General features: G+C 41.2%; 1 protein-coding gene across 8 annotated transcripts in view; it reads left to right on the top strand.

Moving 5' to 3' along the window:
- The window catches only part of adgrl3.1 (adhesion G protein-coupled receptor L3.1), a 110426-nt gene that overhangs the window by 32108 nt on the left and 50760 nt on the right, over positions 1–27558 (top strand). For all 8 annotated transcript variants that reach the window (XM_058640076.1, XM_058640072.1, XM_058640074.1 and 5 more), the window contains exons 4-5: positions 2389–2602; positions 19314–19423. In XM_058640076.1, the coding sequence (XP_058496059.1) occupies positions 2389–2602; positions 19314–19423 (324 nt within the window). The remainder of the gene's footprint in view (positions 1–2388; positions 2603–19313; positions 19424–27558) is intronic.

The raw sequence follows: 27558 nt of genomic DNA, 5'->3' as shown, positions 1-27558 counted from the left end.
GAGAGATTCAGAGCATTAACTGCCTCTTACGAAGGCAGAGTGGCTTTTAATTGCAATGCAGACAGACTGCGCTCATTTCAATTGTGTCATAACGCTGCCTTTATGCTCAGCGGGGATCCTGTAAGGCGACACTCTTGAAGACATCGGATCCAAAGCCAGTCCAGACGACCGCCTCGCAATATTGTGTATCGATCCACTGTACGCTTCAATTAACCCCTTCTTCAAAATCCATGTTCATTGGTCAGGAAGGCAGACATGACACAGCCATTGGAAAATTAATTAACTGACACTCATATTAACAGAGTAATGACCCACTGCCCTAAGCACTACTACTCTCTTACAGGCACAAAAACATGCAGGAGGTCCGTTAAATCCTTAGCCACTACTGAGATACAGAGTCGAACTGAATAAAAGGTCTAATCATAGCCTGCAGAGTTGTGTGCGTGTGTGCGTGTGTGTGTTCATTAGAGAGGACATTTTCTGTAAATGTCACTTATATATCAGTCTTATCTCTAAGCTAGTGCTTGCCATTATCAATATAATGCCCTCAAGTACCCGCATCATGCAGACATCCACTGAACTTGCTGTGAATTTCTGCCTCCACATGCCACTACTTCCAGCATTTGTATGCGTGTGTGTATGTGTGTGTGTGTGTGTGTGTGTGTGTGATGTGGTGAAGGGCAGTATTAAGTTGAGCCCGGGAAGAGTGTCATTGAGCTCATTCAGATTCTTTGCGGCACTCGTGTAACCATGACGCTCCTCCGGCCAACGAGGGAGCCGAGGGAGGATAGGGTTGCTATGGTCACCGTGACATGGAGAGCAGGGAAGTTGGTGTGGTGTGTCTCACCTTTTGTGGATGTTGTAGGTCTGTGTTTGAAGTGTGCTCGTTCATTTACTCGCGTATTCTTTTTGCATGTGCTTTAAGAAATAGTTTGGAAGACCTTGACGAGACACATTTGTTCAGATTTAATATACTGTTTCTTTATTGAGTGCGAGCAATATGCATTGTGCATATTGCACCAGACAACGGCTCAGATTCCCAAATGTGTCCATTCGACAATAATTGCTTGTGGAACACAATATGAAACAAAGTAAAATGAAGCACAATGCATTCTGCATAACAGGTACCGTAGAGCCAGACGATATTGACGTGAGGTGAACAACATATGTGAATATCTCAGCTGATCTAGTGTATTAAGGGATGGTGACTACAGCCCCCAGGGCTTGCTGCTCTGGAGAAATAAGAATAACAACAACTTAGCACCACAACAACCAAAGTCCCTTGGAACATCCAGCCCCACAACTGTTGATACGCCAGCACCCAAACTCACAAGCCAATATGTATCTGGTGTTTTAACATAATATAGAAATGAAAACACATGTGCTAGTGGAAACTGTGTTACTTTTTTTCTCTTTTGCTCAATGTAGGTTACATTTTTAGGCACAAAATAGTACAAATTAGCCCACTGCTTTGATTCTGCAGTTCTCCAAGACTATGGACTATGAGTTTATATTGAATGCCACTGTGATTCTTTTTCATTTGTGAGACTTTGCATCTTCTTGTCCTGGAATTCAACCACAAGCAAATAAAATTAAGAAATCATTTCAATTATATTTGCGTTGTCCAAATTCACAAATGCTTGATGGGCTTTAAAATCTGTGTTTACAATCTGACTTCCTCGATCCTTAGAACTTCAGATTGGATTGGCAGCAACTCCCCAGAATGAGAGGACCTTGAGTGAATGGTCTGAATTATCATCAGAGTGTGCTGCACTTTTGTCGAAACATCTTGTGTAGCCTTGGAAATTGACAGGACAAGGGAAAGCACATGCGCCATCAAATCACCATCACCACAGATGAGAAGCTGCAAAGGTTTCTGCTGTCTCCTATTAGGAATAATAGTATGGAAAAGATCTGGGACACATCAGCGGATTCACCCTCATTGGAAATAATGACGTTTCCTATTTCAGTACAATAAGGGTGGAAGTAAGCATCACATTCCTAGCTTCTGAGAATAATTCAGCATTGCCATCTTGGAATAATTTCCACAGCACTAATTGCCTGTTGAATTTGCCAGGCAATTATTCTCCACCTAAAATGATGTCTAAACCTGCTAACTGCAAAACTGTAATTATCGAGTCACTTTCTTTGCAACATGTGGACACGTACTTATGGAACATCTCCTGCTGCCTTTGTTGTTTCCCCCTCTGTGGATAATTAGTCAATATGACAGGGGTACAAATACAGTTTCGGTTGAACACGGCCTGTGCTTGTTCAATTTAGACCTTCATACTTTAACTATATGCAGAGTAGTCAAGTATTTTAGTAGGAAGGTGACACTTGTGTTCAATAACAAATGTATGTATGTATTTGTGTTTGTGTGTCCAGCCGATGGCCGTGCCCCTATCCCCATGGCAGTGGTGCGCAGGGAGCTGTCCTGTGAATCCTACCCTATAGAGCTGCGCTGCCCAGGCACAGATGTTATCATGATTGAGAGCGCCAACTATGGCCGCACTGATGATAAGATCTGCGACTCTGACCCTGCACAGATGGAGAATACACGTTGCTACCTGCCAGATGCATACAAGATCATGTCTCTCAGGTCAGTTTCTTTTCTTTCTTTTTTTACTAAATGACTTATGTGAAAAGTTCAAATGCTTATAAAAGTGTGATCTCTTGTGTGAAAAGTTAATCTCAAGTCTTAAATTGGACTACCTGTGTTGCTTTTTTTTTTAATTAAATTTGTCCCATGGTACATTTTGCTATAAAATGTGCAAGGTTGACTCATTGCACACAGAAAGGCCCCAGACAAAACAGGAACACTTGAAATTGCCTCACTTATTTGTACAGCCAAGGAGACGGATACTTCTCTATCTCAGAGAGCCGAGCCGCAGTATATTTGCAGTGTCAACTGTTAAATCTTGTATTCAACCAGGTGAAAATATCAGTGGCAACTTCAGCATTTCTCACAATTTACAAAAGCAACAAAAATGACACAGTGTAGCCAGTCAGTGGTTTGTGGAATGGAAAGAAAAAAAAAATGAGAAAAGTGACTGGAAATTGATAGAAACTACTCTAACCCATGACCCTCACCCCACATGTTTCCACTCTGCACCACTGTCAGTTCCCATAAATGCACGACAATACCATACAACTGCAGAACCTTATCAGGGAATGGAAAGTCTCACTTGAGACACTAAAGAAAACTCTAAAGTTCTTTTACTCTAAATTATACAAGACCTCATGGTTCATAGACTGCAGTCTAGTGCTAGTTAAGCCCGACCTAGTGCCAGGTTTTGATTGCTTTACAGTCTACAGGTTCTGTTTTTCAGGCACAGCTACACTTAAAATAATCTGTCTTCTCCAACTGAGTGTAATTCATCTCTGTAAACACAGGAGGGGAAGAAAAGAGAGGCAGGACACATAATGACAGAGATACTGATAAATAAATGCTCCACAGCCTCACATAAATCGTACATTTGTTGAATCAGTCCAGTGACAGTGAATACATAAGCGTGGAAGAAAGCTCAAAATGCTAGTAATAGTATCACAGTAGTACTGTATATGCTGAGTTTTGACTTTTTATGGAAGTATATAACAAACTTTGTAATGTTTACCAATGCCAGTGAGACAGCTTATTCATTTATTGCACTAAATAAACGTGACATTTTCAAATGTACTGTCATATGTACGTCTCTCATCCACGTTATTGGCCTTTTTCATTTTTCATTTTGAAAAGTTGCTGTAGAAAAACACATTAGCAAACGTGAGTAACATCTAATGGAATTAATTCAGACTTTATTCTTTGTAAAATTCAACACTGCCTTTCCTGACATGTCAAAATGTCTGCTGTGAAAAAGGCACATAATGTGAATATGATGTGGAGTCTCCTCTTTGTGTTGCTGTATATATCACACCACCTGTTTCCGTCATGTGCTGGTGCTCTGATTGTGATTGCTTTGGATTGATTCAGTCCCAAACCACTTGCTCGAGCAGCTGTAGCTTGTGCGGCCACTCTCCGACAGGCCTCGCAATCCATAAATTATACACACGCACACATGCAGATACACACAGCGTGTACCGCACGCCGCATACACTGGCCAGGGGCTACACCAGACTTTAAGCTCCAATTAGCAGAGCCAGAGGCTAAACTTGATCTTGAGGGAGCCTCGGTGGAGGTGACTCAGACTGGAAACAACTGTTTATCACATACAGTGTATTTTTGGCTAGTGTGTGTGCGCGTGTGTGTGATTGTGCGGCAAAAGGATGCGAATGAGACGTTGCCTGTGCACAAACACAAACACCAATACTCTGCTCTTGCACAAAGTAGATATTTTAAAAGTGCTTCACCGAAATACGCACAGTAGATTTCTGAGAGCATCCTCATGCGGGCGGTGTACACACACACTCACACACACACACACACACACACACACACACATACGCGACACCTCAAACATTTCCCAGTCCTGTTCTGCTTCTCTGCATCGGACATAAGTACCACCATAATCCATTCCCCACAGTCGCCATAGCACCAGCGAGGGTGCACACTCGTTAGCACTACACACCGGTACACACACGTATCCACCACACTCTCACATACACACACTCACCATAGACGCTGGCGTTTTCCCCGCTGCTCTCGGGGCAGGAGTCAGATCGGCCAAACAGGGGCGTAGCTATTCCGGGCAACTACATAGGGCTCTTTGCGGGAAAGTGACCACCTTGTTAAGTGTGACTAATGATGTTGATTTATGGCAATTTTAAAGGGCTCTACTGTAGTGCCAGTGGTTGTAGTGTCAGAATTAATATTTTCTTTTCATTATGACGTTGAATCTGGTCTTACTTACTGGTTTTATTCAAAATAATTAATTATTATTTTCTGCAACGCCCGGTGGGAGGGGCTTGGCATTTATAAGGCCACTGTTTTGAGCCTGTTGGGTTGGAGAGTTGGTGGCATGTGGTACGCAGAAGGTAGTCAAAAGAGAGAGGGTATTATTGCTGTGTTTTTGCTTAAGTTCAGGGCTGCTTTAAGACTTAAAGAGGAACTCTGTTTAGCACATAAACACTCTTGTAAATCTGTAAGTAGATTTGTTACTTTTTTTTTATTTACATCTACTTTTTCTGTGTGCTTTTTTTTGTTACTTTGTAAATATTTTATTTATTTATCATTTAGGAGGGTGTCGCCAAGAACCCCGCTACAATATGTCTAATGTGTGTGTGTGTTGGGGCATTAACAGAAAAGCCGGCATGTGGACGTCAGTGGCGCAAGTCGACAAGTCGTGTGTTTTTTTCCCTCTCTCTTTGTGTGCGCTTGTGTACACAAAGCAATCTCTCTGATTTAATTGAGAGTTGGGTCATTGCACCATGCTGGGTTTAGAGGTTCCGAGTGAGTCCAGTGGGGGTGTGTACCCGGGGATGGAGGCGATGCCGTCGAGTCCATCTGCCCTGGTAGTGGGTACAACGGAGATGCTGAGCTTTGGTGGAGGGTTTCGGATGAGCGGATCGGATCGGGGGAAAGAACCCCTCCGGGGTTGCAGACGAAGCCCTGACTAGAGCCGGGTGGGAGAGATCTTAATCACTGTCTGTTGTGCCTATAAAGCCTATATTTTGTTAAATATCTTCTTACTATACATACTGACTGTTCATGTTTCATTAATAACATTAGTAAAAGTTGATTGGACCTTGTTGTTGGACAGCTGTGTTCCTCGTCTGTGTCAATGTGATGATGTCATCAAGCGACTCATTGGTGTGTGTTGAGTTTGCTCTTGCTCAAATTGCAGTAAGGTTGTGAATGTAAATGTGTGTGATTTTCTTTCTTGCCAGAACAATCCTGTTGGTCAGTCTGTTTCTGACTGTCTAGTTTCCACTCTGTCATTCTCTCTATGTCTGTATCGTCTTTGGCTTTCAAGTCCAGCTCAACTGGCTGATAAAATCAGAGCATGTTCCGCCTGCCCAGTGTTTCCTCACTATCACATTCTCTCTTTGTTTTCCTCTCCACCTCTCTCTCCAAGGCCTCTGTGTGTGTTTGGACGTGTGTGTGTGTTTGTGTGTGCGTGTGTGTGTGCCATACCACATAATTGGTCTTGATATCAAAGCCTCATATCTCCAGAGGGTTTCACAAGGCTTCTCAAGCAACCGAGAGAGGACCTGATATCGCTGCATTTCCCAGATTATCTCCCCGTTGGGATACACTGAGTTGAAGGGGAAACGAAGCTATGGCCATGAAAGTTAGCCTTAATCTATTTTAGCGATACACTGGCCTCAGTTAAATGATTCACTCGTTGTTGTTGTTTTTTTTTTTTTTTCTAATCAAGTATAGAACTAAAGCGCTTCCACTTCAAAATGGCCACTATCCAGTCCACTCTTAATTTCAACTTAATTCCAGTTGAGGTTTAGTTTTGTTGTTTAATGAGGAAATTGCTAAATTTGGCTCACTGTGGCACACGTTGCCTCCATTTCCTGAAATGAGGATCGTTTTCATTGTATTTTCATAAAGCAGCCATGTCAGTTGCGAGCTATAGGGTGTAGTTGAGACTGCATTAAAATGTCACAGGGGAGCGTTATGTCAGGGAAACAGACAATTTGGGTTGTTCACTTCTGCAAAGGGAGAACACTGCAAGCCAAAATAGTGGCATGCCTGCGAGTCGCAGTGATCAACCAACATAAAAGTGACTTGATGGCTCCTATGGAGATGCTTCTCAATGCACTCCTTGTCCCATACTGATACTTGAGTGCTTTGTGAACTGAGTACCTTTCAGCGCACTCTCTGAATCCCCCCCCCCCCCCCCCATATACACACGCACACACACACACACACACACAGACATTCAGTCACTCGAGGCTGTAAGTGTGGACACTGCAGAATGTGTAGGCATTGCACACAGGCACAGGGACTCTGTTTTGCTCGCACTGCCACAGCTACCATGTTGGAAAATTACTTCTGGACTTCAAACAGACTTTCCCCTGACACCTCTAGACCGCCGCTCCCACCTTGTCACCTTGTTTGCCCTCCCTGTCTGTCTTCCTTTCTCTCTCTTTTCTTCCTGCCTATTGCTTATCTCCCTTTCCTCCTCCCTCCCATCCCTCTTGAAGAAGTCGCTCAACACAACGGGAAACTACTTTGACAAGAAAGACCAGGGCGAAGAGTTGTTTCCCCTTTTCTTCTTCTCCCCTTCTCCCCCTTAAGTTTGGAAGTGTTAAATAACAGACCACTTTACTTGTTGTCATTCTCCCGTCTGTTCCTCTTGTGATGTCTACATTTTTGTCACTCTCTCTGTCATTTTCCCTTTCTCCTTCTTCACTATTTGTTGTCATTTTCAGCTCCCTTTTCTGTTTTTGCCATTCACTGTTGCTCAGGGGAAAGGCGGGGCTTATAATATGTATTATATATTCCCCAAGTAAATGCTTCATGGCTGAAGGCTAAAGTATGATCCCTCTATAAAGCCTTAGCGTTTAGTGGCCACCGGGATCCATATGTTCCTTATAAACACTCAAAGAAGCACCAGCCCTGTGTGCACACGTGCATAGTTTTCCCCCACACATGCATGTATGATCATGTGTGCTTCCTCAGGTGTCACACACTCTTTTACCTATACACAGACAGACAATAGTCAAAGAGAAACTGAAAGAGTTGCACATCACTTCTCAAGCTTGGTCAACTTCTTATGGCAGCCTGCCTTTTTAGTCTCAGCCTTCAAAGCACCAAGCGAGTGCGCTAGTGTGTGTATGTCTCGGTGTGCACATGCGTAAATGCATACATCTCACGTTCTGTGCTTTTGTATCTGTGCATGTGTGGTAGACAGTGTTCACCCACACCTTTGAACCATTCTCACTTGAGACTGAAAGGAAACCTCTGAAGTTCTTTTCCTTTTGACTGAATTATAGAAAAGCTTTTGATTTGCAGACCAATGCTAGCCAAGTTCTGCAGTCCCACAACTGTGTGAACAATGAATTATGCCATAAAGGAACTTTTTAAGTCCTACTTGCCCTTACTCTCTGCCCTTGCTGTCTTCATTTGAGTCTAATTCCAGAGGGTGAAGACAAGAGAAGGCAAGGCACATAATAACAGAGATGCAGATGAGAGATGAGTAAATGGTCTACCCGAACACATTTCACAACACCTTTCTATTACCATATATTGTATTATCTTGAACAATTATTTAAAAATTGTAGTGTGTATATTAATGTATAAAAGAAAGCGTTGTGAGAAAAAAAAGTATAAATGTTATAAAAGTTCAGGACCTCATTTTTTTCTTTATTGAAATAGTAAAACACTACTTTTTCCTTAGCATTTTTAAACAATAACATAGAAATGTTACGTAAAAACCTCTTCTATTCACATTAAAAACCTTTTGCATGGGGAGTCTTTTGCATATGACTGACACTTGAATCTAGTAAAATTCCATTTCAAATCTGAGAAGAGAATAGACGGCGATCCATCAGCTTAGTGGATCCGGAGCCGTGAGTTGCAGCACCTGAAAACACAAAATCACATAAGCTGCTAACTGCAAAACCTTAAAACATGGCTAGTTTTAGTTGTGGTGTCCACTCAAGTTAAACCAGGAAGTGGTTCTTCACAGTGACTGATGCTTGAGCCACACTGAATGTAGAAGCACCCAAAAACACACCCAGAGGTGCTTTCTGCTTCCGCTCAGTGCCCGTATTAGTCAGTCATGCTGTCCATACTGAGCAGCACACTCAAGTGCCAGCACATGATAACCTGTCATCCGTTTCAGGCTCTGGTCAATTTTAGCACACACAGTGTTGTCGAAGGAGAAGGAGAATTACACCATACCAACTGACATGCAAAAGTAGAGAGGGGCAGGGAAACAGTTCTTGTTATGGTCAGACATGCTTGGGATTTGGGCTACAGCATCACCTTTTGTACTCATCAGTGTTTGGGTATCGTGGATTTCTAGTCACAAGAATGTGAAGTTACTAATAAATAGATATGAAGACTGGCAAAATCCCTATTTTGTAAAAAAAAATTTTTTTTCACTACTTACCTAGTTGCAGTTGGCAGCAAAAACAAAATGCTGTCTTGAATCCAAAAGCACAACAATGACAAGGCTTTTATTTCATCATTTTGGTTATGCCATTGCTAAAGACGACTATTTTACACACCGTTAAGATGTAAAAGGCAGCCAGGCTAACAAACATAACCAAACTAAGCTTCCATAAATAAGCAGTGCGATTATTCCAAATCACACATATAACAACATTATTACATTACAGAAGATATCCTCTATCAGAAGGAAGAAGTTAAAAGCTTGCCTTATTAGAGTCAGTGGATTCATTTAATTAACATAATTCAGCTACTCTTATGAATTTGACCTTAATGCAGTTAGTGCTGGTCGGTAAACCGGTTCGTAGTGAATTATTTGTGTACCACAAGACCAACATTTTGAAAAATACAGTTGTATACATACACAGAGAAAAGAATGTGTCTGTTACGTATTATGTCTGAATGTGACATGTAAATAATATTAGCTTTCTTTGATGTTGTATGTCACGTTAGCGTTAGCATCACTTGAGCGGGTTAAAGATAGCGGACTGAAACCAAACTCTGTATAAAACTTGACTTATGGCTGATTAAAATGAAGAGTAATAATAGTAATAATAATAATGATAATGATCATGATAAGGTCACTCATAAAAATTAAATATATTACACAGAGCTGAGAGCGGGCACAGTGGCTTCACGCCTGCTCCGTCTGTCTGTATTAGCGCAGACGTTACAGATCACATTTCCTCCGGAGCTCGTTAACGGAGAAATTAGCATAATGAGGTAAACTAACGCTGTGAAACTTTTGGTTTAATGCTGAAATGTTTTCCCCCCAAAAAACTTCATCTGACGACACGCAAACCTGACAGACGAACGTTCAGCTCACGTTCAGCTCCTCTCCTCTCCTCTGTGTGTCTGCACCATTAGGTCTTAAAACTGCTTCCTGGAGTTTCACTTGAATGCATTTAAGTGTAAAACACCTCATCTACAGCCAGAACACAGATCCCACTGTATATTGTAAGGTATATTTCTGTGAAAAAATATTGCCAGTTACTATTATTGTTTTTACCCACGATGCCCATGATGCATCATAAATTACAAGATTTTGAAGTAGTTTTACAGTCCTGTGCTTTAGGGTGTGTCTCGTGGCGGCGGACTCAACAGGATATCAGCAATTATATCTCGTTAATAAATCCACCACTTAGTGTTGCGGTTTTGTATCTGTTATTTTGTCTTCTCCCTCCAATATTTGGCTTCCCACTGAATGAGGTTATATCTGGAAATGTCCTACTTAATATGTGTACGGGCGTCTATGCGCATGTGCAAGTGTGTGCTGCCACCCTTATAGTCACCATGGTTACAGGAGATGCCCTGAGGCACCCTAGGGGCCCAACTGTCACCGCTGCTCAGCGCAGTAATTAGGGCCTACACACATGCATGTCATGCATGCATATGTACACACAGAGGCTGATGCAGATAGGTGCATATATTCAGGGAGAACACAGAAGGGAAGACAATTAAAAATGGGACATTACATATAGTCTTCCCTCAAAATAGATCCAGCGACAGTGAGCTCAAAGGTTCGTCACCTCATATATCTCTGTCTTTAAGCCTGTTCCCCTCCACCGGCACACTCACACACCAATATAAAAAATAACTTCACCCTGAGTGACAACTGTTGTTCCTCAAAAACCTCTGGATTTCCACTTGTCAAAGTCTCCTCTGTCTGACCCGTTTCTCTTGCCTCGACAGCTCTGCTAACCTTTAGTTATCATGCTTCACTGAGCACCTAAGCTATGTGGCTGCCTGAGAATGGTGAGAGAATGAGAATGGTCTAGACGCCACACACCCCCTCGATTTCATTCTCTCTCTCTCTCTCTCTCTCCCTCTTTCTCTCTCTCTCTGTCTCCCACACACAGACACCAAGTCTGACACATATCGGAGACAAACATGTGAGTCATTGCCTCACACACACACACTGGCATGTAGGCAGTGACTGAAGTGAGACGTTGACATTGACACTGAAGTGCACAACCAGACCAGGACATAAGGAACTGCCCCTTTTCTCCTGCACATGCACATACAGCACCCAGTCTGACTAAATCCTCCAAGAGACAACTTTGTTTTTGGTGTGGCTTGATCATTTTGATGGTGATGGTGATGGTGTCTTACACGCTCCTCTGCTTTTCACCAACCAGGAGAGACGGCCCAGCTGTCTGAAATGCTGCTCGTCTCTTAGCATTTAGGGGGATTTGCATTTTGTGCCAGCAGGTGGTCTGTGCTTAAATTGTGGAGAAAGAGGTGTCACATAGAGAAGAGGACACGCAAATGTGAGGTAGTGAAAAGCACGGTGATACCAGCAGAGGAATGTTGCTAGGTGGATTCAGGAGGAAGACTCCCCAACTGTGTCCTGGAATCGGACGACGTAGAAGTTGCCATGGTTACCAGTGGAAGAGGAGAGGAGAGATGGCGGAGAAACTGTAGCTAGTTGGCTGTCAGCCTGCCTGCAATATAGAGGGCATACAATGTTTTCTGTGCATTATTTAATCTGCATTGCACAAGAAAGTACATAATACATTATTATTGAGCAGAGAGATTATTTAAAAAAAAAAGAAGAAAAAAAAAGTGAATTATGCCAAAATCTCCTGTAGAGAATAATGTTTTAAATATGATCAACAACAACAAACCTTTAAATTAAATTAAATTAAATTAAATTAAATTAAATTAAATTAAATTAAATTAAATTAAATTAAATTAAATTAAATTAAATTAAAACAGCAATTTTTTTTCGGCCCTGCGATGGACTGGCGACCAGCCAGTGACTCTCATACTCACACCTACGGTCAATTTAGAGTGTCCAAGTAAAACTGCATGTTTTTTTAACTCTGAGGAAGCCGGTGTATCTGGAGAGAACCCATGCACACACAGGGGAGAACATGCAGACTCCTCACAGACAGGCTATCATTCGAACCAGGATTTGAACCACTGACCTTCTTGCTGTGAGGCAACAATGCTAGGCGCTGTGCCACTGTGGGGACATTACATCACTCTTTTTGCTGTAATTTTTGCTGCAAGTTTTCTTCACACATGCTTACATGTTCACACCTATTTTATATATTGTCCTGACAATGTCACAGTCATTATACAGGGTGCAGAACAGTGACACACTGTTTTCAATTTGCATACAGACACTTGTTCTCTTCACCACGATGTGTCAGTGCAAGTGTAGCATTCTATTGACTTGGCTGTAAGTCGTCAGTTATCTGTCATTTCCTTTCCTACAGGTCATCAGGTCATATAGTGTTTGCATGAGAATGTCAGGGTATACAATTTCTTTGACAGAAGCTATATGTTGGACCCACAGCATCTACATATGATATTCTTACTTCTAAAAATGGGACGAGAGTGACATCCTGTAGCCAAATATTAATAATGCAACACATTTCAAAGCTTTTTCCCAGTCGGGAAAACAACATTATTTCACCTGTGGCCTGTCTAACAGGCTGTGCGAGAACTGACAGACATGCAGCTAGCACCGAGATGTATATTGGTGTTTGTGTGTGTGTGGGGGCGAAAAAGAAAGAAACAGATCTGTCACTTTTTTTATTCCATGTGTGGTATGGTGCTGCTGGCACAGGAGGCGATGTGTCTGCTTCACTATACCCCATGGTTGACACAGACACAGATTAGTCTCACAAAGTCTCACACAAGAATACACACAAACACACACTACTTCCATCTCGCCCCCCCCCCTACTTTTGTCAGTTGCAATCCCTGCATCACTCTTCATTTTTACTTACTTCATCCCATTTCCTCTGAATCCCTCCTCATGTTCCCTCCCTCCACACGTTTCATTCCCCCGTTCAACATCCGTTCCCATCACTCCATTTGTCCATCTCCAAACAGCCCACTATATATGTGTGTATAATGACATCAGGGAGCTAATAAAGCTGAAACAAGGCCAGTAGTGGGAGAATCTCATATGTCATGGTGGTGTGTGTGTTTGTGTGTCAGAGTGAAAGAGAGAGAGAGTGATAGACAGGGAGAGTGTATGGCCAGACTAACAGCTTTTTATCCTGTATCCTGTGTAGATACAGTAACTATGCTCTGCTGTCAAATGGGTTTCCTGAACTCCCTCAGGACATAAAGAGCCCTGTTGAAATGCATCTTTCCTGCTACCTTTTGTTATGTTATGTTTTCCAACTGCTAAACTATATCTGCTTAATTTTGCCCCCCCAGTATGGGCATTTCAATTTCATTTCCAAGTGAAATAATGTCTGACGAAGGAAGACATTATTTTTTTTTATTTTCTTTTACTGTGCTTGAGCAATTCAGTTTTAATAGACTTGGACAATTGATGTCATTTATAGTGGCATTATCTCGCAAAGATTCTTGTCAAATGATGTGATTGTTTGTGAAAATAGCTCCATCTGTCGAAGCCGCACACACAGTCAGTTAAATTTTTTGTCAAGCAGCAGGAACATTAGATAACAGTTAACAACAGAGGGAACACAGGGTTTGCAAAGATTAAGCACATACAGTATGGTTACCTCACCTCGTAGTGTGAACAAGCAGACCCAAAGTGTTGACACTACGCTCACCATGAGCTCCCCTCACTGCTCTGAACCACCACTGTTACAGCTGGTGTAAAAACAGAAGCCTGAAGATACTCAGTAATGCATTGATGAAATTTACGATGTTGCAAAATAGTGCAGGTAATATCTATTTTTGCCCTTTTCAATTTGCAAAATAAAGGTCTTCTTTATTTTTTTTAAGGGTTCGGACACTGCAAAATCACTACAATTTTGTCATCACCATTCTGCGTCTTTTAAATGTGACGCGTCGTCGAATTGCCATGTAATCATTTGCACAACCACTTTTGTGTTATAAATGTGGACATTTATGAGCCATTGCAGCGAATACATTTCCTAGAAATTGCATTTATAGACTGTCTGCTGAAGTGTGTTTTCCATTTATGCTGTGGTGGCAGTGTCATCGCTGCACGGATTAAGTTTAGAGACAGCAATTTTTTGGGGAGGTGAATGAAATATGGCTTCACACCCATGGGATGTCTGTGGTTTGATTGGGGGAGAGATTGTGGTTTTTTCGACAAAATGAAAATAAACATGTTGTGTCTGAGGTCATGATGCACTTTTTTCTGCCCAAAGACAAATATGAATATGGTTAGTAATGGACTTGTCCCTACAAGTTTCATACACTTTGTTGACATTTTATCTTCATGTCAACAGAATTAAACCCCCAACATTTCCTCATTATGTTAAGAGGAAAGATTATGATCACAATAGTGGTTTCTTTAAAATATGTTTGTTTAGTTTGTAGTATGATAAACTCATTTCAGACAAATCTGACACAACATATTATAATAATTCATAGACATACAATAATACAAGCAGAGAGGTCGGTCTAAGTATTTCTCAGCAGCTTTTTTAGGACTATTGGTGAGGACATGAGGAATCCGGAAACCATGCCCAGCCAGCAGCACACAGGAAGTGGTGCAGGAACAGGCAAACAAAGAAGGAAAACCAGGAAGTGACATTACAAATAATAAAACTAACTCAGTATTCATTTAATCTTTAGCTACCTTTAATGAACACCATTTCAGGCAATCTCTATGTGAAAGCTCACAAAATAGACTTTAGCATGAAACCGACCTTCAGTGATATAAAAACCCACCACTGTAAATTCTTATGGGAACTTTAACTATTTGTCTAACAAAATCGTTGTTAAGTTTGTTGACATGGTGAAAGTTTCCGTTTCTAATGGCTCAGAAACAGGAACCCTAGATAACTGTAATGTATGAATGTAATGGAATTATTATTATATATTGTTTTAAAGAATCAGTTTTACATGTGATACACTTACTACGCCCTCCCTCCCTCCAACAACTCAGAATTTCTCCCTCAGTATCCCTTTTTAAAACCACCCTCAAAACACACACCCTTTTAAATGTGGGTTCAATCTACGTTGTTACTGCTCTTTATTGTTTTTAAATGACTGTTTTCTGTTTTATATCGTGATTGGTTTCAACTGGTCTGTCGTTTTGTTTGTGTGTTTTTTGATTTCCGTCTCCGAGAACCTTTTCGTTGCTATATAAATGAAATAGCTTGTTTTTTTATTCATGACATACATACACATCGTTGTAGTTGCAGTTTGATATTATGAGCATCAAAGTTGCTATTGATTATTATGCCAGGGATTTAGTTTTTGTATGTCCCTGCGGCATTCTATAATATGATAATGTGTATTGATACGTTCTACACTGTACTGTATGATGTTCTAGAAGCTCCATATCCTGTATGAGCTCTGCTCTGGAGTGTTTTCACACAGCCCAGTCTTTTGTGTCTGTATGTGTGTGTGTTCGTGTGTTTTGACAACATTACAGGACATTTTAATGTGTTAAGTGTGTTTCATGCAGTGATTGTGCCGGATGCAGAATGGTTAGAGTGCATTTGAATTTTGATGTCACAAGACGATGCCGAGGCTTTGTGTGTCACTCAATCTCAGACAGCTCTTTCAACTCATGAGGATTAGTTCCCAGCTCTAACTTGCTCTGTAATTATATAGTTCTTCGACACATCTGCACTCAAGCACATATACACACACACACACACACGCATGCTGGAAGATGTGCGCGCAAACACACTCCAACACACAAATATTTATTCCCTTTTTACATCTGCTCGCACACACGCCGCCTTCCTGCGTCAGCCTCATCAAATCATCAGTCAGTCAGTTATGTTTATATGAGGGATAGAGAGACAGAGACAGAGTGAAGGGGGGTCTGCCAAACAAAGTGAAAAACATCAGAGAATATAACAACAGCAGCAGCAGCCGCTGCAGCATCCAAGCTTTCCCTGCCTGCCACCGCTCGGCTTTGTCAGTGAATAGAGAGAGTGTGTGAGTGTGTGTGTGTGTGTGTGTGTGTGTGTGTGTGAGAGAGAGTGCGTGAGTGTGAGGCGTGAGAGTGAGTGAGTGAGTGAGTGAGTGAGTTAGTTGCACATTGCAGGGAAGAAAGCCAGTAGACAAGGCGGTATCCAGGCCACTGCCTTGTTTTGATGTGGCGATGCTAATTAAAAAAATTGCTTTTCTGCCAACACTGAGAAAAACACATAAGAAGTCTGTGGAAGCATTTTGGTTTTTGAAAATATGTAAGAGGTTTCAGAGGTGCGTGAGTGTGTGTCTCTACTGGGCTGCGAGCACCAGTTTTCATTCAAATCTGTATTTGTGAGGACATATTTGACTTTCTGAGGACATTTGACTCTGTTGAACCATTTTGTTTTTTCAAAATTATGTAAAAGGTTTCAGAGGTGCTAATAATACATTTATTTCTAGAGAAAAGAGAAGGAACTGGAAGTTCTGGGGACATAAGGGAGTCTTTTTTGGATCTGAGTCAGACTACTGGCTCAGACAGAATGGTGACGTCAGCATAAGCTTTACTAGGGATGGAGGGATTGTGGGAGAAACAGAGGGAGGCTAGAGACGATGGCCTGAGGGAGGCAGGGATGAGAAAAATATTAAGGAGGGAGAGACGACAGTGCGAGAAAAAATGAGGCCTACCACATATATCTGGGTGTGACTTAAGAAACAGCAGCTAAGTGGGTTTAAGATAGATAAACAGACTGAAATAACACCACACAGTGGAAATGAGAGACAAAGGAAGTTAGATGGAAGAAGACAAAAGCTGTGGAAGAAATTGGTTTATTATCTGGGCTTAAGAAAAAAAAGAAAAGAAATAAGGCTAGTGCAGACAAAAATAGACAAAGGTAGCAGAGAGATATAGCATATGGAGGGATTGTCAAATCTTTGCTCTACGGCCTCTTTACCAGTCAATAACCTTCAGTGTTTAATGACTCAGCCGTGAAAGTCCTAGTTTTTTTACTGTATCATAAAGCAGAAATAAACACACATACACACACACTAACCCACAGTTTCCTCCCTTTTTTGCTTTCTTCAAACACGCTGCATTTCTTTTTTATCGCGTGTGATGTCTTTCAGTTGTTGACTTTGGACAATGACTTTTCAGTGTCATTTGTTTTCACTGACCAAATCAATAGTGTCCTTTTGTGTCAGTTAGATTATTTCCCCATCCTCTTTTGGGGATGAGAAGTTTTTTTTCAAAGCCTTTTGTGGTTCTTAGTGTCAGAGTTTCGTCTCCTTGAAGTTTGTGTTGGGAAATAATCAATCCTACACTTTGGACCTTTGGCAACAGGCTTGGACTCGGAGTTTAAAGTGAGACAGGAAGCTCTAATCCCTCATCTTTGTGTCTCAGTGTGATGACATCATAACCAGTGGAAGCCTAAATTGTTTTGTTCCACTCACTAATATGCGCGTGCTGTTCATGCCCCTCAGTGGGCGTGGTGAGCACAGTTGTGGCGCTGTGTCAGTTCTGTGCCCCGCGATCCATATGCACATTCACTGATGACAGGTGACTGATGATGAAAGCACCAGGGCAAAAAATTAAAAAGCACAGAGGCGAGAAAAACAACACGAGGAAGAAGAGGAGAGGAGCCTGTCTGGTATTGTTATTAGAATATAAGAGAGATTAGTTTTAAACCGTCACCGTCACCTCTCACTTGACCACAGCCACAGCGATCAGCAATAGATACTGACGCCCAGTATGATACAGTAGGTATCTCTCTCTTTCGCCTACTGTACCCTCCCTGTGTTACAGCTGAATATTGAATAAAAATGAAATTAGCACTCATGCATATTCCATTATGCAAATTGTCAAATGTGATACAGAAACAGAAGAGACTTGAGGGGTTTGGCATGCTCATTAAAAATATCTCAATGGAGGAATCGGAATGTTTTTAATATAAATGTCACCTGTTTGACAGGTGCGCGGAGAGGAGAAGAGCGAGAGAGAACATTTGTACTAATTGAAAGCAAATACTCAGATGAGAGAAGTCATACGTCAGGCTTCTTAAAGTGGAAATAAGAAACTTGAATTCATGATTTTAATGTAAGGGTTTTTTATGGCTAACAAATAAGGACACCATTATTGTATCGATTGGTTCCCTGCAAGGATGGGGAGATTAGACAGTGCAGTTCTGGCTGTTACTGGACACAACAAGGTGAATGAAGTGTTTCTGCTACTGTGCTACCAAAATAGTAGGAGGATTCATATTTTGTTTTCCAAAGTAGCTGTCGGAAGCCACTGATAGTGGCAGCCATGTTGTGTCGTCGGCGACAGGATTTGGCATGCTTACTTCTCATTACCGTAACTCCTAGACCATTTTTGATATCTAGATATTGCCCTCTGTCAGCTGAGCTTGGCACAGCACCACGCGCGACCCTCATGTGGAGGATAAAGTGGCAGAAGACGGATGGATGGATACCAGAAAGCAGAGAAATAGAGCTGTGCGCCCATATACTTGTCATTACAGTAGCCCTCAGGACGTCCGTGGAACAACCATCCAATCACGGGATGAATAACTGCCAGATATGGAAAATGAAAGTTATCTTGGAAAAAGGGGCAGAAGCACTCATGCATTGAATTTTCTTTTGACAATTCTACAGCCCAAAAATCTAAATCCAGGCGGCCTCTATAGTGGTCATAAATGGGCTTCATATTTGGTTGTGAGGGGCAGTCTTGGCACGTTTTGTTTACAAACAAACCCTTACACATAAATGTCATGTCTGTAATTTTAATGCGTGTGCGACAGCACATATACATCCTTGCAAGCGCAAACCCTCAGAGACGCGTTGTACTTACACACAGGTGTAAGCGTGGTGCTTTACATACCCTGTGCTAAAACGAGAAAATAGTTACTCTTTGTGTGTCAGAGGAGAGGACTCCTCTGATAATTCGAATTAATTATCTGGAGTCTGGGGCAGAATGCTGTTAATGCCATTGGTCATTGTTGTCACTACACACACACACACACACAGACACATGGAAAATGTCCTTGCTCGACAGCTCTTCAGTCGCATGTGTACAGGTCACCTCAGCAATTGTGTGAGTGTAATGTTCAGTACAGGTGTGCTAGTATAAGGGACATAGTGTCTGATCTCTTTTATCATTCATCTGTCCTCAAACACACATCACTCTTGAGTGATCGTGAATTATATCAGAGGACATAATATGTTAGGGCTGTTAAACTGATGGTGGTGCGCTACGTGGCAATAATGCTCTATTTCTATTCCATTCTATTCTATTCTATTCTATTCTATTCTATTCTATTCTATTCTATTCTTCTAAACACACACTATGATGGTTTTTTTTTGTGTTTGTGAGCTTTTCAAAGTGCTTAGCTAAAATATCTACCTCTTTTTCTACTCACAGATGCAACAATCGCACACAGTGTGCAGTGGTGGCCGGGCCAGATGTCTTCCCTGACCCCTGCCCAGGCACATACAAATACCTGGAAGTCCAATATGAGTGTGTCCCTTACAGTAAGTGCCCCGTTTTCGTTCTTACTTTTTTAGTTATGTTCTCTTTAGCTCTATAATGAAACTACTGCTTGCCTTGTAACTCTTTCATACTCTTCCTCATTCACACTGTATTATAAATAGTGAAATGTGTGTAAAATACTGACAGTTAGTACAGTTTTTATATTACCATGAAAACAATGACACAGAGTGCCAGAGTTAGTACATAACGGGAAGCTGTGATGTGACAGCCTTTTCAGGAAGTCTAAGGCAGGATGGATGAAAAAGAAGGACAGGCTCAAATGATGACAGATGGTCATATGACCTTTGACCATGTGAGGACAGACTGGGGAGGTTGTATTCACTCAAGTGAAACATTGTAGTGACGTGGGTGGGAAATATTCTAGAAAAACTGTGGAACATTATTTCACTTGTACGGGTTTTTCCCAAATCTGGGTCATAGCTCACTGCAAAATAAATCTGCAACTGTTCAGCTGATGTTTATTTCATAATACGTTGTAGCCTGGACGGTTTTTTCAAAGGAAAAACTAAAAATGCATTGTCATTGTGTGTGAATTCCAAATCCCTTGTTTAGTTTTAAAAAAATAATAAGCATTAAAAACCTTGGTTTGCATGGAGATAATGGTTTTTTTTTTGCCACCAAGCAGAGTACTTAAATACAAAACAAAACAATGCTGCGTATGTACAATGCACTTGTTCACTTTGGCTTATCAGTCTTAAGTGGTTTGTTTTATCCTTTCTTGATATTTTCCTGTTTTTAGTTTTAGTGTGTCTGTCATTTTTTTATCAGCGCTGTGTATATTTCTATTGTATTCTTATCTATTTTTAATCTTCTGCATTTTACATTTATTCTTTTCTGTAAAGCACTTTGATGGTAAGTGCTATAGAAATAAATGTATTATTAGTATTAGTATTATTATTCATCAAAATGAAAGAAAACATATTACTGAATACATTAACTTAGTTCAAAAGAAAACATGGCATTGCATACATTTTTCAGTACAGGTGACAGTACAGAGTTTTTCACTTTATCAGGTTGAAAACAGAAAACCTCGATTTTTTTATTTGAAATATAAATTATAATGTTCCATATTCTATGACCATGGCAAATTGTCTCCAAGTACATCTCATATGAATAACGATTAAAAATGTGTGTTTTGAGAAATTAAAATGTCCGGTATTTGGACATTACGCGGTACTGTGTCCTACCGTTGACATGTTTTCTTTGCTGTAATCGTCTCTGCAGTGGAACAGTTATAAGTCATAAAAGACAGGAGGACATACCCAGTTATTTATTGCAACAAAAAAAATTAATTCATCTTGTCTGTGGGTCTCACTGTTGCCAGAAACTGTTGAAAAAGTGGACTCGGATATGAGCTCTGTTACAGACTTACAACTTTAGTATTAAATCATCATTTCCCCCTAAAGTTCTGCATAAATCAAAGTGTAGATTCCTTTGTCTAACACTTTCTGAGTGTAGAGCCTTGGCACCACGGTCCATATAGACGGCCAAGGTGATCTCCCACACTGAAGCATTCAATTATGTCTGGCTAAACGGCTCTTGCCTGGCGTCTAGAATGACCAGCAGATTAAATAATAGGACTATCAGAGCCCTCTCTGGAGCAGATGGAAACACAACCTGATACCTGCTTAATGCTCCACCAAGCATTTGCGTTCGCGGACACGCGCACACACGCACACACACGCACACACACACACACACACACACACACACACACACACACACACCAACGGAAGCACCACAGCAGAGCATTTGTCAGTGTGTGTTTTCACTCTTGTCTCATTCATTTGAAACTTGTCTCCGTGCTCTGGCTTTATCTTTGATGTAACTGCATGACTGTGTGAAAATACAGCGACGCCCACATGACGTAGAGCCACCACTGTAAAGGCCAAACAGTATCTTTGCTAAAATGACAAGAGAGACAAGGGAGATGAGTTGCACGGTGATCTGATAAACAATGGGTCTGTCAGGGTAACGTTTCGACCCATAAAAATAGACAGCATTTGAAACCAAAGTCATTGGAGAGCTCGGCTAACAGAGAGAGAGAGAGTGAGAAGGAGAGAGAGAGAGAGAGAGAGAGATAAAGCATTGGAGGAAACGAGAGTGTAAGAGAGTGAGAGAGCCTTTGACAGTACATTAGCAGTTTCTGTGTACTGACTAAGTGTCCAGGCTGGATCAGGTAGCGCTGTGATACACTACCTGGCTCCTGTGGGTGTGTTTTGCCTTGAGAAATGTTGCACAACGTTGTATAGAAAAAAAAAAGTTGTATTAGGGTGAAACAAGGCCTTAGATACGATGACACCACACATCACATTATACAAAGCCAATCCTCGACCCTTCAAAGCACAAACAAGATTCTTTTCTTTTTTTTTCAAATACTTATGAAAGCGATTTAATTGAAAAGGCATAATAATAATCTCTGAATCATAGAAAAAGATACTCCTGTTCGTTGACATTCAGCCTGGAGAACGAGTCATCTGCGATCAAGCGGACGTGCTTCACATAGCAAATCAATGCTGTCAGGTCAATTGTTGTGAAAGATACATTTTGTAAGGCATTAAGCGATGAAATATCTCCATAATGTTGTCGTAAATCGAGACAGATCGATAAAAGAGGCTAGTTTTCTGCAATATATGACAGTGTACTCGAACCGTCGTAGTCCTAAAAACACTTGCACGCTGCCGAGTCTAACAAATCATCATCTCTACATGCGAAAAGGCGTCAGTTGTCTTTCCCTCAAATGACTGTTACATCGAGGGACGTCTATAACTCCGATACGTGCCCCCTGACATTGGGTGTACCGGTTGTTGAGTGTAAACACCTGACCCTCCCCAGTGATCACCTCTGAGGCCAGGTGTTGCTAAACACAAATGTAGTGCACAGGAAGAAAAAAAAAAAAAAAAGACCAAGCTCCAGGGAGACGCCACATCCTACTGCAGGTTGTAATTTCCTGAACACTGATGTTCAAGTTGAGCTGGTGATGCGTCCCTCTTCACAGATAGTGTAAACAAATCACAAAGTAGAACAGGTAATTAAATTATGTGTGGGATATTTTTCGGGTGGGAACATTTCTCTCTTCACCTGCCTTCCACCTGGAATTTTGGCTTGTACTGTCTTCACAACTCTTAAACTGTCCTCCGTGCACTGCATGTTTTTGGCTGTTTTCCAGAGCTAAAATCAAGTGCTCTCTCTTATTCTCTCCCCAGCTCTCTGTGGTATAAATGTGTGGCAGTCGTGCACCAGAGTAGCCAGCTAGAGTTGGCAGTAATTAGCCACCTGTGTATACTTCCTCATAGCACTGCAGGCAGACTATAAATATCCATATATTAGCACACCGCCATACAGACTGTCTCTTCCACGGTAGCTCTCGTATACACACACGTATATATATATATATATATTTATAATCTTCACAAGTGTGTAATGTGACACACAAAAGAAGTGTGACGGTGTGATATTGTCTCATTCACGTCCATCCGTTTAAAATATACGATAACGATACGAGAATAAAGTCAACTTTTATGAGAATAAAGTCGCAACATGAGAATAAAGTCATAACATGATGAGAATAAAGTCGTAACATTATGAGAATAAAGTCTTAATATTAAAAAAGTCATAATTTTATGAGAATAAAGTCGTAATATTACAAGAATAAAGTATCTTTTTTATCAGCAGCACACAGATGTGACCACAATATTAAGTTTGGCCCTAATACGCCGTCGTAAAAATAAGACAGGAACACTAAATCATGTTTGTCCATTCAATAATCGTCATACAGGAGAGCGTTGCTATGAAGCATTAGCCTTGTACTAGTTAGTGTATAAAACTGTGAAAAAAACCAGTGATATGTTATGCAATATCCACACAGTTTATTTTGGACAATAGAACTTGGCTCCACATAAACGCTAATTAAAAGATAAAATCACCCTCTTGTCTGTCCAATTAAATACTTCTGTCAAATTGGACCTTTGGAATAACTTCATCTTGATGACGTGAGTGCGAGCGCATGTTGTCGTGGAGACAACTATAAACAGCTATGGTTCTGTCTTTGCATGTGCATGTGCTGTCATGTGTATGCATAGACATCATGTACAGTATATGTATGTGTGTGTGTGTGTGTGTGCATACACATATGCATGCACTTTTGCGTTTTCCCACAGAGAGCGAGGGAAGATGGAAAGGAACCAAGAAGACAGACGGAGATAGACAGAGAGCGAGTCACAGCTGAAACTGAGATAGAGAGAAATAGGTTAGACGAGGCCCGCAGATGAGGAACAGAAGGAATGAATTAACTGATAAAGGACTGTGTGAGGGGTGGACTGGGTTTGTGTAAGGTGAAGTGGTAGAAATCAGAGGACATGACACGGAGAATGGACAAGGAGGAGGTACATGCTGAAGTAAATAGACAGACAGACGGAAGAGGGAAAATGGACATGAGAGGGATGAAAACGTCTGTGTCCGCAAATGACCTTGCCAGCTATAGCCGGGCTGAGCTGATTGGAGATCAGAGATAATAGTGGTAAGGCTGCTGTCGCCACTCGTTGTCTGCAGACACACGCACGGCACCGTGCCTGTGCCACACCCATACACACACACACACACACACACACATTACACACTCTCATGAGCATTCGCACTGCTTTTCCTCCTCGACGAATCCATCCTTAATAAACCAAATGTTTTTAATAAAAATGCTAATTATCCTTACACCGCCGCACAGTCACACTAAGGCTGCTTCTATGTGTGTGAATGTGAAATGGAAATGGGGGGGCAGAGAAGGTGTCCAAGGTGCAGTGTCAGAGCTGTTCCTTTGATTACAGACAATTTGAAAAATTGACGGTATACCCAATGAATATTATGGTTTTAATATGTTGCTGTTAGTGTTATTGTTCTGCTTTTGTTTCATAATATTCATTCAAAGCCATAGAACGAATAGGGAAAATAATAGTTTCCTCTGTAGCAGTAAAACTAACCATTCAATAGTAGAGAAGGAGGAGAAGGAGGTTTCCAAATGGATCATTTAAAGATACTGGAACACGCCAACAGATAAATATGCTACACCTTGGCAGGATTCAGTTGAGAGGAAAAAGACTGAAAAGATGCTTTGTTGCAGGCTGTCACCGTCCATATCCCCCCCCCCCCCCACCCCCTTTTTTTCCTTCTTATATAGACACCCACAGTTTGTGGATTAGTACAAAAGACTTCTCATCTATTGCACCACTGTGCTCGCTGCAGCTAACCTTGACAAAACCTTGAGGTTTCAACAAATGTCTCACCAGTCTATATTCTCTCTGTCAACTCCTGTGCACTGAAAGATGAATGACTGTGATTTGTGGAAAAACTTTTCTTACCCTTGTATTGAGATTAAAAACAGATGCCTCAAAAAAAAAGAAAGAAATAATAATAAAAAAAAGAAATCATCTCGCAACACTCTCACCAAGTCTAATGAAACAATGAGCAGCAATACAAATTGAATGACATTTGTTTGACATTTTGTGTGCCATTTGCTTTACCTGTTGCCGCCACACTTTTTCATTTGAAATCCTTTAATTGCCGCCAACCTTGAACTTGAATGTTTGTCTTCTGTGTGTGGGAGGTTGTGTCAGGGCCTCAGGTGTTGTGTTATTCAGTGTCATTAATCCCCGTCTTCTCAACCACACACGCTCTGTTTGTGGTATTTATATGTGTGCATACTATGTATGTGTGCATGTGTTTGCCACATCAATATCTGTCATTCCATCTTTGGACCCCACATTGTCTTGCTTAACTCTGAGCAGCATATTCACACAAATGCGCGCGCACGCACACACGCATGCATATACGCACTTGTGTTAAGTTTAACACGATCTCCTTACAGAGATTGCTTATTTATCGGGAGTTGTGCTAAGCTGCACAAGTAACCATGCATTTTTCATGAGCCTAGGATTTAATGGTGGCTTGTATGCGTGCGCCTGTGTGTGTCTCTGTGTGTGTCGCATGTGCCTGTGTATGTCCCACAGTCGGTGATGAACTTTGGCTTTAATGTGTTCAAGAATGTATGCATGTACCGTGCAATATGTAGCACACTTGTGCTATATATAAACACACACCATTCGGAAGTGATTTTGAATACTTTTCCTTTAAGGACCTTCCTCTCGTCTCCTCTCCTCTCCTCTCCTCTCTGCTCTCCTCCATTCAGCAGCTCTTTAATGGCCTTGAGACACAAGGGCATGGACTAGACATAGGCAGCCTCAGCTGTTTCACCCCTCTGAATTGCAATGTGCCTCTTGACTGACGTGCAAGCGTGGAATAATTCACTCGCTTTTTAAAAAATAATTATAGAGCGACATATATAATGGTGACAAGCCACTGCAGCACAGTAGAGTAGCATGTTATCTTTGATGTCAAAGTGAGGAAATGTCATTTCAGATGCCTTTCAGACCACTTTACAATGCTGGACTCAGATAATGGAGTTTTTTTTTTTTACTAAGTAAATTTAAAAGTGTTGGCGGTGTTGGAGGCTTCCACTCACTTAATGATAAAACAGCAGGGGGCGCTCTGAGCTCCTCCTCCTCAGAGTGAAGCTGCGGGGCGCACAGTGGTGGCTCCCTCATCGATTACCAACATTAGGTGTTTCCCTCATCTGTAATGAATTATTCCTGTCAGTCACTGTCTTTACAAGTCAGAACGCACGTTTGACCCTTGTCAACTGTGTGGCTTTGTGGCCACAAAATGTTGTGGCAAAATACCAGTTAATATACTTTTCCATTCACAGTATTCCTCCACGTGAAGCCATATTTTAATTATCCTATTTTTTAACATGACAAATCTCTTTATAGGTCATGTGAAAACTGAAATTAAACTAAATTTGTAAATATTATCCTGTCACTGCAAAACACCTCATCACAGTCAAACTCATGTTTGTGCATAACTTAATAACACAATTTAAAAAATAAAATTTAAAAAAAAATGTATCTACTACATGATAACAACCAAGAGAGGTGGTTTGTTAACAGCCTGGTATTTTTTTTAGTTGTTTAATTGAATGGAATTGTTCAAGCTTTTTTTTTTGTGATGACAGCTGATGTATATCTATATGTCATGTCAAAAATGACTTGTTTCAATTTATAATTAAAGGACTGGTTTAGATTTGTGATGATAAATGGTCCATGAAACTCAACACATACATAATGCGTTTATGATTAAGTCTGAAAATAAACCATTAATGGAAACTTAAATCCTTTCTTATATAATTTGTTTTATGGGTTAGGGCCCCACATTAGGCCCCCAGACACTGGGGGACGGCCATGGGCCTGCAGGATTAGGTTTCTGCTGTGTCCACATTCCTCCAAGCCCCCTAGGGAGCAAGGTGGAATGGAATTCATATGTTAAGGATGCTCTGAGCAAGTGTGCACATTTCATCATGGAGTGACGTGAAAAACCTTCGTTCAAAGTTACGAGGATAGCGCTTTGAACATAATAGACTAGGGGTTTGGGCTGGAAATGAAGCGTTCAATATGCGACCACCTGCACACATGCTCCGACACACACACACAGAGTAGATGACATACTGTACACGAAGCAGCTCACCCACTGTTCAAAGCGTTTTAAGGCAGCAGTTTTGCCTCATTCACTGAAATGCAATCCGAGTAATCAAATCAATTTTCCGGGTTTTCATTACTGTGTTGCTTTTAGCTCACATTTAAGAAGTAATTATCTCAGGTCATTTTCTATTGCCGTGTTCTGTCCTGTTCTAGTGTTCAGACCACCATGGATACAATGAGTGTGTGTATTATGTTTATCTAAGAGTCACAGTCTTTTGGTGCTCCTCTCCTCTCTGCGTCTCATGGCACTGGAGTGTCTGCTCCCCCATGGATCTCCATGTGTGACACATGTGAGATACATTACTGTCAGATAGCTTCCCTGTTGCAGTGCAGTCTCCTCATACGCTTACGTAACGTTATTACCAATCACACATGGAGAGCATCCTGGCACTCTCACAAGGTTAGGATGAAATATGAGAACGATTATGAAGATGTGAGATTGTATTATAGTGATTTTCTTATTATTGTATCATAAATCTATTTTTGTCTTGTGTCTTGTGTCTTCTCTGTTTCCCCCCTTCCCCCCCCCCCCT

The sequence above is a fragment of the Solea solea genome, chromosome 10, assembly GCF_958295425.1.
Source record: "Solea solea chromosome 10, fSolSol10.1, whole genome shotgun sequence".
Lineage (NCBI taxonomy): Eukaryota > Metazoa > Chordata > Actinopteri > Pleuronectiformes > Soleidae > Solea > Solea solea.
Note: the sequence above shows the minus strand (reverse complement) of the source record. Positions and strands in the feature narration are given on the sequence as shown.